The 14077-nt window shown below is 32.8% G+C and overlaps 1 protein-coding gene across 1 annotated transcript; it reads left to right on the top strand.

The window, feature by feature from the left end:
• The first annotated feature begins 2188 nt into the window (after positions 1 to 2188).
• LOC25496369 (uncharacterized) lies at positions 2189 to 6173 on the top strand. Its single transcript, XM_013596685.3, has 2 exons — positions 2189 to 2458; positions 4416 to 6173. The coding sequence occupies exons 1-2, from the start codon at positions 2363 to 2365 to the stop codon at positions 5781 to 5783; spliced, it is 1464 nt and encodes a 487-aa protein (XP_013452139.1). The 5' UTR covers positions 2189 to 2362; the 3' UTR covers positions 5784 to 6173.
• The last annotated feature ends 7904 nt before the right edge of the window (positions 6174 to 14077 follow it).

The raw sequence follows: 14077 nt of genomic DNA, 5'->3' as shown, positions 1-14077 counted from the left end.
TGCTTTGATGATGGAGGCTTTAGCCGGAATCCATAGAGGTTGGGTTGTTTGACAATGGGATATCTAATAAAACACTAACAACTAACGTCATGTCAATTTTGTTTGAGGATGGTGAAATGTTTAAAACGAAGCAATTTTTTTTAGGGGTAAAATGAAGCAAACATTGATTGGATGTAGTGTGAACCTTATATCCAACGAAAGTCTATATCGAAACATAATCCTTTTTTTTCTTTTTTGAGGGAGAAAACATAATCCATGTAAAATACGTTTAGTCAAGTTTAATTATACAAACTTTTTAAATCTAAATTTAGTCACTCATTTAGCAATTTTAAGTAAAAGTGGCCACCTATGCTTAATCCTTAAATCATCAAATTATAACTATTTATACCTTCACAATTTTCTTTAAAAAAAAAAAACTTGTAGAAAACATAATAAAATGTGTGTGGGCCCCTCCCTAGAAAAAAGCTGTGTGGGCCCAATATCGTTTCAAGTGACGTGGAAATAGTTTGGCGCAAAAATGGAGGTAAGCGGAAGACAGAGAATGCAAGTGAACCGAACCATCAAACATACATAAAAAGAGAGACGATGAATGATGCATTGCTACTATTTTTTTCTTTCAACTTCGTATTTTTTATTTTTATAAAAAAAATGTTTGTAACATTTCATTAATAATAAGAGGTTCAATACAATTGGGTATATGAAAATAAATAATGAGACTAGCTAGTAATGTGACATCTCCTGCAAGAATACGAGCAACCTCATTTACTTGTCGCCTAACAAACTACACCCTAGAGTTGGTAAAGAAAGAATTGAATAGAGACCAACATGATGAGATAATGTATCGAAATTCAAATGTGTCGTCTCGATTAACATGCAAGACATCAGAAGTAAGCTTGGAATCCGTTTCAAAACCGACGTTGTCAAATTGCTCATCACTTAGCCACTACAAGGCGGAATGAAGACCCAACGCTTCACCAACGTCAACAAAATAAATTTGGAAGAAAAAGTGGGGCTTAAATCAAGATTGAATATATGAGTTTTTTTTTTATTAGAATATGATGTCTTTTTGCTTGTAAAATATAATGAAAATTCATTTGAATATTTTTTTGTTAGGGGCCTAAAACAAGAGTTTTGGTGGCCTTACCCTTAGGCCGACCCTGGCTATGATATAGACTTCAAGACTCATTGAACATTTACAAATGTACTTCCTTATTGACCAACAACGAACTCTTACAGCTCATAAGAGAGTTGAATCGACGTCATTGTGGAATATGAATCAACCAACTTCTTATCAACATCATGTGAATTTCACTTTTTTTAAAAACTACTCCATTCATCTCATAATAATTGCAACTCTCTCTTTCTCTCTCTCTCAAAGTAATCATCATTTTAAAATAAGAATACAACGTTTATTATTCATTTTCACCATTATACTATTATTTATTAAATTTATTTTTCATTTTAACTATTCATCCGACTATAATTAATAAGGGTATTTTGATAAACAACATTAACATTAATTTAACTAATCATTTTCTTTCGGGTAATGTTAACCTGTGGCCATGAGCACCAGTTAACATAACCCTTTTATTTAATAACTATGCAAAATTTAGAAACATAATTAAACTGTCATGATGAGCTTAGATCATATGTAAAAATATTGCATAATATATGTAGATGTCGAGATTCGAATCCGATACACTTCACTTATTTACGTTAAAAACAATTTGTGACATAAATTAATTTTTTTAAGAAAATATTAGGCTAAAGTGCACTTTTCACCCCTTAAATTTTAAAAAGTTGCGATTTTGACCCCTTATGATTTTTTTTTACAAAAGTGACCCCTATGTTTAGGGAAATATATTCTTTTGACCGCCTAACATAAGGGAAATATGATATTTTGACCGCTTATCTTCTAAAAAAGTTGCGATTATAACCCATTTTTTAGAACATGTCGTCTTCTCAGCAATTTTGGGACGAAAGGGACCAAAATTATCATTTTTTAAATAGGAGACCAAAATAGCAACTTTTTAAAATTTAGGAGTCGAAAATTGCAGTTTAGCAAAAATATTATAAAACATAAAACATTTACTTAATAAATAAAATGGAAAGGATTAAAAAAGTACTATTCATTGTCGATTTCCATTTCCATGTTGAGTAATCAATCACACAAACAAAACCACACCACATGAGTCATGACACACACAAAAAACAACACACTCCTCTCTCTCTCTCTCTAATATTCATTCATACATACTTTCCATTCTCTCTCTCTCTCTCTCTCCATGATTGCATCTCACCGTAAAACCACTCCACCACCATCAACCCCCTAACTCCGGTCACCGGAAAAACCATCTCCATCATGGGTAGCCTCAACAACAACAGCATCGATACTGTTAACGCTGCTGCCACCGCCATCGTTTCCGCTGAATCACGTGTCCAACCCACTTCCTCTCCGGTTCGTCTCTCTCTCTCTCTAGAAATATTCGTTTTTTTATTTCCTTGTACGTGTTACACAGTTTCCTCGTTTTCGTTTCGATTTTCGATACTCTTTTTGGTTTTCGAGGATAACAACGTGCCAAAAAGAGAAAATCATGGGATCTTGTGTTTTGTGTAATATGTTTTTTTTTTAATATTTTTTTTTCATTTTCAGTTTTTTTATTATTTTTTATTTTATTTTTAACCCTCCGATTCTGAGAGAATGGTCGGGTTGAACAAAGTAAAGTCTGATAAAGAATTGTTGATCTCGAACTCGAAGTCAGTTCATGAGTTGAAAATTATGAAAGTTTGTTTCTTTGTTGACTTGCGTTGAAAGATTGAATCACTTTTTTCTTTTTATGTTTTTTAGTTATTTTTTTAATATTTCTTAAACTGTTTTGATTTGGTTTACATAAAGTGTGAAAAGAAGGAAAATTATGAATTTGGATCTTGAGTGTACTTTTTTTCTATAATTAGTGAAAGACTATGATTGCAATTTGCAAATGAAAAAGATAGAGAAGCAACCATGAATTATTATAATTATTAATTTTTTAAAAAGTGATGTTTTTTTTTTTGTGCATTCCATGAAGTTTGATTTTTTCACTTATGTATGATGAGTTTAATTCTATTATTAGTAAATACTAATTTTAGTGTTGAATTCAATTTTTTTTTTTAATGTGAAGTTTTTTTTTTTTGTGTGATGCAATTCAAAGTCATGTTATTTTCATGATAATACATAGTTTAATTGAGAGAGGATTTATTTTGGAGAAGATTTTGAGTTGAAATTTTGATGCATAATGATTTTATGAATTTTGTTTCATTGCTTTGATGATAATTTGGATGTAATTTTAAGCATAGTACACAGTTCTAATGAAGATTAAAAATTGTGATTATAATGACTTTGGACTCTCTTTAATTATATCTTCACATGTCTCTTAGAGTTAGTCCAATAAACTGCAATCTTTCCATGATTGGGATCTATGTTCTGTGTTTATTATGCGTGTTTTTTGCCGGGAAACGATAAACAGTATGCAACCCTTTTGCGAAAAACGACAATTGGATTTCAACAGTATTATGTTCTTATTTTAATTGAATTTGTTTCTTTTAAATTTAAACCGTTGTCGCCATGTTTTCATGCAAATTCATACTGCAAAGCTTCCGTAAGCATTAGTGAATCTCTTTTGTCGGGTCTGAAAACAGATCATTTCGTAAGTTTACGAGAATTAATGTCTGAAATATGAAGCTTAGTTTTCATCTCATCATTATATAATATGATATCTTCGATGTAAGTAGCTAAAATATCAAATCAAACATTTGAGAGACTTGGCAAACTTCAGTGTTGTCAATCATGGATCGCAGAAAATAGCAGTTTATTCAAATTGTGCTATGCCACATTGTTATAGCCACTATTTCGTAGCACTTTGTACTAAATCCATATCGTAGAATCATAGCGGTTTGTTAAAATTCCGCTACACTATAGCGCTGCTATTGCAAACTTAAGCCTTTCTTCTACTTTCCTATAAAATGGATAGGTCGATGAATCTAATTTTCTAAAACACCCTTTCCTCATTACATACTATAGGAAATCTCAGAAGGTTACAAGTACACGAGGAGCTTTCGAGTAACTCACTGTGTGCTTATTCTGGAAGATAAAATTCTAACGAGTATTCCTTTTCTGTAATATTTTTTGTATCCTGAAATGATCGACTCACTTTAGATATGTGTGATAAAATTACCAAATTGATAATGGAGTAATATGTCAAATTATTTGATGCTTCATTTAGAGAGATTTTGTAATATTTGGCTGTTTTCATTTAATTATTACCAATACATGAACTTCACTCTTAAGTATATCATTCTTCTTTCTCTGTAATTACGTTGTAGAATTTCGATTCTGTTTCATCTTTTTCTTACAATTGCTTCTTTGCTAACTGCAGAAAAAACGCTGGGGAAGCTGCTTTAGCTTGCCATCTTGCTTTGGATCTCATAATAAAACTAGCAAGCGAATTGGCCATGCTGTCCTTGTTCCTGAACCTGTTGCACCGACAGTTCCAGTCGCTAATGCCGCACCAAATCCTTCAACTGCCATTGTAATTCCTTTCATCGCTCCTCCGTCTTCTCCTGCATCTTTTCTCCAATCGGATCCGCCATCATCTACTCATTCACCGGCGGCTGGATTACTTTCGCTCAGCTCTCTCTCTGCCAATGCTTACTCTACCAGTGGTCCTGCATCAATGTTTACCATTGGCCCATATGCCTATGAGACGCAGTTGGTTTCACCGCCGGTATTTTCAAATTTCACGACCGAACCATCAACTGCTAATTTTACTCCTCCGCCTGAATCTGTACTGATGACAACACCGTCGTCTCCTGAGGTTCCATTTGCTCAATTGTTGGCATCTTCCCTGGACCGAGCTCGTAAAAGTAACCACAAGTTTGCATTATACAATTATGAGTATCAGCCTTATCAACAATATCCCGGAAGCCCTGGTGCTCAACTTGTATCACCTGGATCTGTTATTTCAACTTCTGGCACCTCTACTCCTTTCCCCGATAGACGATCGTCACTTGAATTGCGCAAAGGGGAAGCACCAAAGATCTTGGGTTTCGAACACTTCTCTACTCGAAAATGGATGTCACGGATAGGATCCGGATCCTTGACACCAGATGGTACAGGACAAGGTTCGAGACTTGGTTCAGGATCTTTGACACCTGATGGTGTTTCACATACTTCGCGATTAGGTTCCGGGTGTGCTACACCTGATGGTTTAGGGCAGGACTCGAGGTTAGGTTCAGGCTCTTTGACTCCTGATGGTGTTGGCCCAACCACTCGAGACAGCATCGACGTGCAAAACCAGATTCCTGTGGGTGTATCTGTTGCAAACTCAGATCATGGATCTCAAACTAATGCTACACTAGTTGATCACAGAGTTTCGTTTGAATTAACCGGTGAAGATGTTGCACGATGTCTTGCAAATAAAACAGGAGCATTACTTCGAAACATGTCGAGTTCTTCACAGGGTATACTAGCAAAAGACCCTATTGACAGAGAAAAGATACTAAAAGAAACCAATAGTTGTTGTGATGTGTGTTCAGGAAAGGCAATAGGAGGAGAACATTGCTGTCCGAAGCGTAACTCTGTTAGTTCTTCCAAAGAATTCAATTTCGACAACAGAAAAGGCGACGTTTCTGGTACATCTGCGAATGGTTCCTCATGGTGGACTAACAAGAAAGTTGATGGAAAGGAAAGTAAATCGGTGAATAGTTGGGCGTTCTTCCCGATGTTACAACCGGATATCAGCTAAGGATTTAGTTTCATGCAACATGACTTAACCTCTGATGGTTTAAAGGAAAAGATTTTTTTTCATTTTACTGCAGAATATTTTGCATATAATGCATAACTTAAGACATTATTTTGAATGGTATATGGATATATAGTCTCTTAGGGGAGCATAGTTTGTAGGTAGGGACATATATAAATGGATTTAAAATTCTATGGAAACAATTACTCCTTGCATTTCATTTCATATTTTTAAGTATATAGAAATAGGAAAGTACAGGTATTTGTTGTTGTGTATTTTTGTATCATTTCATGTGCAATAATGACAAAAAAAATGTATCTTTTTTGTTTGAGCAGTTGGATTATACAGAACCTGCATATTTGATGGGGTCACTAGTTACAAATAGTGCTTCTATGTGGGTTCCTTATACAGCTCTATTGCTACATGCTTACCTGTTTTTAAGCCTTTTAATTAATAGTCTCAAAGGAGGAGTGCTAGCATCTCATCTGCCACTGACTGATGTATGGTCCCTTTTAGATCTGGGTTGTGTGCGGTCACAAGCAGTCAGTCTCGTGACTGCACGCAGTAAGCCACATCTGGATCAATTGGAAAGTCCAGATATCAAGCTTGATATTTTAGGATTTAAAAAATATGATCAAAATCAGCTTTGAAATTTGGATTGCGTACAGTTTAGTACGCAACCCGAATATGTTCTTTTTATACCAATGTGCAATTAAAAAGGCAGCAAAGAAGTTTTCCTGGTTCAATTCGGCATTTTTAAGTGAATCATAGATTTAGTCCTTTCATCGTTGGCGTCATACAACTTGATTTATGATTTTTTTTTTTAAATGGTATATGTAATTAAAAAATTTGTCCATACCGTCAAATTTGTCTCTAACATTGTCTCAAATCGACTAAGTGCTTGTTTGGTCTTGCGACTTACAACCAAATGTAAGGTGAAAAACTACATCAACGTAAAAGCTGAATTTTGTTGCTTCTGATTATCACAGTCGAACATACATTGGGACGTGAGAAAGGGGTGCTAAACGTGCATCCAAACACATGCTAATATGATTGGAACTCTTTCAATGTTGGAAATAATTTCAAATTTTTGTTAATTTTAGGGGCTAAGTCTTTCTAACCCTACAATTATAGGAGAGACTAGATTGGATATCAAGTAATTTAATTTTTCATATCTTATGAAAGGATTGTATGATTGACACAAGGGAGAGGTGTGAGGGGGGACCAAAATATAGTAGTGGCTATATGCACTATGTTAGGGGTTTGTCTGAGTTGTTTCTTCTTGTCTTGTCTCTCAAGTTAACCAATAAGTTCCCTATTGGACAAAATGTTTCACTTTCATTTCAATGCCTTTAATGATAGGTAGGTACATACATGTTTCATTCAACAACCTGCAGGATTAAACTTTTCCATTGACATTGTCTTTTAATAGTTCTGTGTATGTTCACAAACATTGATAAAACTGTATGGTTGCAGTTAAAATTTGAGAAGGTTTTATGACCCTTTTCCTAGGTTCAAAAATTACCCTTTTACATCTTTTTCAATGGCTTTTTGAGAGTATTATTTTAATAAGTTTGAGTATTATGAAGTGTGTAAAAAAATAGTTATCCTATAACATGAACCTACTACTTTTTTTTCAGCATACGTAGAACATGTGTGTGAGTAATATTTTTCTTTTTGGGCTCTTCCCTATCCGCATATTGAACATGAGGTTAGTTGCCTTCATAAAGGGTCCATGAAAGGTATACTTCATACCTATTTTTTTTTTCTTGACAAAAATAAAAAATAAAAATTCTATCTCCACAAAATTTTAATGTTTCCAAAATACTATAATTCATTTTTATCTTCTTATCCCTCTCTCACGTCTCACTCTTTAAGGATCACATTGATTATAATACTTGTTCCGTTATACTAACAAATGTATTAGTGTGTCAACAAGTAGCCATATTTATAAAAGAGTTCATCTCTACAATGATTGTTTAGTTTCAACTTTACTACTACAATTATGATTGGATTATTTATTATAAAGTTGGGAGTTTACTCTTGGCAAAGTGTTTGTTTTAATTTCAAGAGAGAGAAAGAAATGATCACGTCATGTCAGATTTTCTTCAATGAACTCTTTGGATAATTACAATCTATGATTACTTTTATTTATTATTTAATTTTAATACTTTTGAACAAAATAGGGCCAAGAGTTAATGCTCCCTAATGTCTTAGATGAGCCCATAATCCTTAATTGTTTAAGAACATCAAAGTAAGTAACAATTATCATTAGCCTATGTCTAAATCTAATCAATAACTGAACGCCTAAAATAGGCTAAGCCAACAAAGTTAGAGTTGATAATCATTGTGACCTAAATCGATTTATGGACATTCGTAAATGCATAAAAATTATTAAGAGCAATATTAATGAAATAAAATAACAAAGTAATCAATTGAAATTCATTGAATCATTTAAAGTTGGTTTAAATGTGTCATTGATTCCTGCACTTTCATCAGATTTTGACATTGGTCCCTGCACTTTTTTTTGTTTGGCATTGGTCCCTGCACTTTGTAAAAATATTGGTATTGGTTCCTCTGTTAACTTTCTGTTAAAAAAAAAACACAAAACCAACGGAGTGCCACGTGGCCCCCCAATCATTTCACGCCACGTGGCAGCAATATCAATATTTTTACAAAGTGCAGGGACCAATACCAATATTTTTACAAGGTGCAGGGACCAATACCAATAGTTTTGTGTTTTTTTTTAACAGAAAGTTAATAGAGGGACCAATACCAATATTTTTACAAAGTGCAGGGACCAATTCCAAACAAAAAAAAGTGTAGGGACCAATGCCAAAATCTGATGAAAGTGCAAAGACTAAATGCATATTTAAACCTTTAAAGTTACATAATCAAACAATTTCATGGTAGTTCCTCTTTCATGACCTAACCTAGAGAGGATTAGTTACTCATAAGATCTAAACATACCTAATTAGATATGAATAAGTAAGCATGAGAAAAGGATCACCGATTGATGATTCCTTGGCTTCCAATGGCTCCGGTCACTCGATTCCTTTTAAAATGGCGTTTATTCCTTCACCTGCTTGTTAAGAGGTGTTTTTTTTTTTTTCCTCTAACCTAGGGGTCCAATAATTATAAGTGCTTGTGTTCCCTAAGTTTTAGGAAAAGTTGACTCACAATGCAAGCCACATACTCAGAACATGAGAGCTAGATAGATAGAGGCGAATACTTTACTTAAATACTCTTATGATGCATGGCTCAAATACTGCGATGCGAGATAGATAGAGGCGAATACCTTACTCAATGGTCCTCCTCTCGCAATTTGGGGCTCATAGTCCACGAGGCAAGATAGATAGAGGCGAATACCTTACTTAATGATCCTCCTCTCACGATGTGGGGCTCATAGTCCACAATGCGAGATTCATAACAGCTGACTCCTTAATCCATTTCATCTCATCAGAACGTCTGTAACGACAATGCCAACCATCTTCAATGATATACTTGTAAAAAGCACAAAATGATCACATAATTGTCTGGTTCATGTGGATTTATGTGTTTCTGAAGGGTTTTTCCCTTCTATTTCCCTTTATGACTTTTTGAACGATTTCTTTACAAAACTCGATTATAACAAACATAAAATACCTACTTTTATTCTAAACTGCCACTAAAAGATGAGTAAAAATTATATATGATTTCTTGTTATCAAGTCGACAACCTTTGAGGGCCCTGATTGATCGTCGTTCTGAGTCTGCCTACACCAACCCCCGCTTAAGAGGAGGATTAGCTGAATCACGCTCTTTGCTTACACAACAATGCTAGGTCGGCATGCCGAGTCTCAGCATACTAACATCCTAAGCCAAATCTACTCAACAACCAACATATAAACAATGATTAATTGAACATTCTTTGAAGCATTTAATTGAACACCTGGAACACAAATTAACCATACAATTTCCTTTGTTGTGTTTCAATTCATAAACAAGCAGATTGCACTAATACTTAATTTAAACTAAATTCACATTAGAAATAATCTTCTAATTAATCAACAATTACCCAAATAACTAAGGATGTTTTACAATTATATTAACTGAATATTCAAAAACCCTATAATATAAAAGGCAAAGGAACGTGGCTTTGAGATTTTAAACACTTTCTTGTTGCTTGAGTTTGAAGAATTTTGATGGATTTTAATTTGTTGGAGTAGAGAGGAAAAATGTAGGTTTGAAAGAAAATGATGGTTTTAGTTTCTATATGTATTCACAATGGAACTAATTTTTGTTCTACTTATGATACTTTTTTTTTGTTTTTTTTAAGGAAGTTTTTTGTACTTTGAAAAACAATTTTGGATGGTAAATTTTTTTTCACTCGAAAATATAATTTTGAAAGGTAAAAAAATGATATTTATAATTCAAAAATTTGAAACACAAATGTCTTTCAGGAACTAATTTTTGTTCTACTTATGATACTAGTTCTACGACCATGATTAAAGCCACATGAGATTTATGCTAATACATCTAAAAGTTTCACAATACTTTACAATCGAGGTTAAAAACAATAACTACAATGCTCAACCAAATGAAATGACTTTTACAAATGAAAAAACTGCGATGACTTACTTACCATCCAAAAAAGAAAATATATAAAAAATATAGTACTGTGGACTTAAGGTATGAAAATGATTAGTCCATCACTTTAAAATACTATTGCAGTATTTATTATTCTTTTATTATTGAATTTCATTCAATTTATTTATAATTAATAATAATTTTTTTTTTAAAATAATACTAATTTTATCATTGAAATCAACACAATTAATTGTTTTTTAAAAATTGTGCACGCCGTAAACGATTAGAGACATGGCGAGTAAGAGATGGTCTTCAAAAAATGAGAACATGCACAACATGTTTTGTTTATTTTGTTTGGTCAAGTAGTTTAGTGGCTGGAACTCACACATTTAAATATAGAGAAGTAAGGTGTCTGGGGTTCAAACCCCAGCCCCTGCATAAATTATACAATATCTCTACCAATTGAACTAAGCTCACGGGGACAACATGCGCAACATATTAACTTGCAAAAAAAGAAAAGGATATTCATTATTAATCAATGCATTCAATCAACTTTACTACGATGATGGTTGTCTTATGATCCTACCAAGACGTGTAGTCGCAAGAGCCAAATATTCTTAGTTCATTCACGTGGCCTATCGAACTATAATAAATGAACAAATTCGTGTCTTTGTTAATTTTTAGTACGTAATTCTCATATATATTTTTGTGTTCGATTATGAATGATTATAATACTTATCAATCAAAAGATTAAAATATTCAATAATTAAGATATAGTCAAAGTAAAACTAAAAATATTCTATTAACATTTCATCATCAGCCTAATATCAATTATCGGTGGCTATGCAACTCTTATTTTAATGGACAAAGTCTAATGCGACGTTGTTTTGGAATCTATAGAGATATAAAAAAAATGCATGACGCTGTTTTATTTAGCTTGGCCGTTTCCTCCCACTAATCTCTCTTCCATTATACATAATCAATAATTAGGGTTAATATATGTTTATCCATGTAATATTAACAAATTTTGGGTTATCTCACTAATCACTTGTTTTTACATACTGAGCATGCCACATAAGCTAGTAGGCATGGCAATGGGGCTGAGTAGACATGGGTTTTACCTTTTCGTCCCCATGCACGACTTTCATATACTTACTTGTTACCTCACCCATATACTCAACGAGGACGAGAAATTGAATCTCATTCCCATCTCTGACAAGTTCAGGTATCTCCGCCCCAACTCAGTAACGAATCATTTTTTAATAAAAAAAAAGAAGTTTTTCATGTCCCTAAGGAAATGTTGTAAATCATTATCCAACAATATACCCACTTTAACGTTTCAAGCAATATGCCCACTTTAACATTTAATTGACTGAGGGTGTGAGATGATGGAGATCGAGGGCTATAGTGAAGGAGAAGAGAGAAAACTCGAGTGAGTGTCGTTTGACAGATACACTATGATTTCGTGAGTGAAATGATTTAAGGTTTGAATTTCTATTTTTATAGAATGAGCAATAAAGTGGCAATAAAGTAATTTTCTAATTTCGGGACGGGTTTGAGTATGAGTTCAGGGTGTGTACATATATCTCTGGTACTTGTTCCGTATCCGTGTTTTGAAATTCGGAAAAACTCAAACCCATATACTAGTCAAAGTGTGGAAACCCTTCAAATTGAGGTTAGTTCGGGTGGATAACCATGGCTAAGAGTTTTACTGCCATGCTTATAAGGTAGTTAGTTTGCACACTCAAATGAACTTAGGATCCAAAACTAATGAATCTTCATGTTACAAGGTTGAAATCTAAAAAGAAACTTTTAATGTAATAAACACGAATTTGTTAATTTTTTTTTTCAAGAAGCTAAATTAGTCACCTAAATTGACACAGGTGAGAATCGAAACTGAGACCTCGAGGAGAAGCACACTCCCAGGTCCCAAACCAATATCAATGAATTTGTTAATATTACATGAGATAGACATATATTAACCCCAATAATTATGCAGATGATTGAGTTTAGTGGTATGGGCTAAACTCCCACAATATGCTAAACCAATTGAGTTTGAATCCTAAAAAAAAAATGTGTGACACATATGCGAAAACAAAAAGGAATGGTCTTAAATTAACATAGCTGGTGATATGGACAACTTGATATTAAACAGTGACCAAGTTCTGTCCTTAAAATATACCAAACTAGATGCCAAACTTGGAGTACAAGAAGTCAAAAACAAATTTGATTTGGGTTTTAAAGATTCTCACAGTTACACTATACCATTTTTCTATTAAATACCTCTTAGATCCAAAAATAATTGTCTTGGTAAATCTCGAGTTTGATCTTTGATTAAAATAATCTTTTTTAGATTTTACCTATATTTTTGAACAAGCTCTAAATTATCAAAGAATAGTTGAAAATTTATGATTAACTCCAAAAACTGTTTACTCACAAAAATAATAATTTGTGTCTCTATTTGTCAATTTTTTTTTTTATCTCTAAGAGGGACTATGTGATTCCAACTAAGATCAAAATTATTCCCATCTTTATGAAGGTATTTTGATGTGAAACAACTTACTATTATATCTCACTTGTTTTCCTCTATTACAAGACACATCCTAAGTGGTCCTCGTAAATTTAACTCAGTTAGTATAGATAATATATAAAATATGTAAGGTTTGAAGTTTGAACCCCGACAAAAAAAAGACACATCCAAAGTGAATGTTACTTTTATTGTGTAAAAGATGTTTTAAAATTGCTAGAATCTTAACTCTTAAATCAATATTCTTAAACACTGGCCTTCCTCACTTGCGTCTATCACCTTAATGAAAGCCGTTTGTCATGTATGTCATGTGATTGTGTCAACTTCAAAACTAATAATTGTCACAAGTCAATACATCTCTCAACCAAATTAATAGTATGTTTTATTCAACATTTATAATTAAAAAAATTAGGAATAATCATAATCACATCATAAACAATCTCATGTTTAACTTCTATCCAGTTATAATAATTTGACGTTTATAACTAATTAATCCATCAACGTGAGCTTAACTCAGTTGGCAGAGATAATGCATAATATATGCAAGGTCGGAGACAAAAAAAAAAAGAAACTAATTAACTGCAATACAAATTATTTACACTTATGGTGTACTAAAAGAAAATGATTTGAGCATTAAGAAGATGTAGGAGCATCCCATATGTATAGTTTAGATAGTAGAAGACATTTAAAATACTGAGTCTGCAATTCACCACTTCTCTACCTTCAGTGTGTGTGTTTTATGCTAATCTCTTCTAACAAATAGACATAAGAATATAGTAGTATTAAAAACAAGGACTTACGTTTGATATTTTTTATGTTAATTCTATAGAAATATAGAAAGAAAGAAATTGTATAATGTAATTGATAAAAACAAATTTTGAATAGTAGAAGTAATGCTCAGCTATAGCAAAATCCACTAATTATTGGTGCAAATAATATAAACACACAAGACTTTTATTTATATGACTAAGTCTTGCATATTTCTTCATATTACCTGATGTGGGGCATTATTCTAATAATTATTATTGATAAATCCTCCTGTTCATAAGGAAAATATGCCGTAATAATTCAGAGTTTGGTCGGAGAGAAGTAAAGTCTGATTAAAAATTGTTTCATCTAAAAATCATATTTAAGATCTGTTTAACGATTCGTCCTTTAAAATTCATTAACCATTTCAACTTAATCATTTGATTAAAGTTTTG

Source organism: Medicago truncatula, chromosome 6 (assembly GCF_003473485.1).
Source record: "Medicago truncatula cultivar Jemalong A17 chromosome 6, MtrunA17r5.0-ANR, whole genome shotgun sequence".
Taxonomy (NCBI): Eukaryota; Viridiplantae; Streptophyta; class Magnoliopsida; order Fabales; family Fabaceae; genus Medicago; species Medicago truncatula.
This window is presented reverse-complemented; position numbering and strand designations above follow the sequence as displayed.

Excerpts from the sequence above, each read along its gene's own strand:
- LOC25496369 (XM_013596685.3), top strand. The coding sequence starts at position 2,363 with ATGGGTAGCCTCAACAACAACAGCATCGATACTGTTAACGCTGCTGCC. Across the intron at positions 2,459-4,415 it reads TCCAACCCACTTCCTCTCCG|AAAAAACGCTGGGGAAGCTG; the intron begins GTTCGTCTCTCT and ends TGCTAACTGCAG.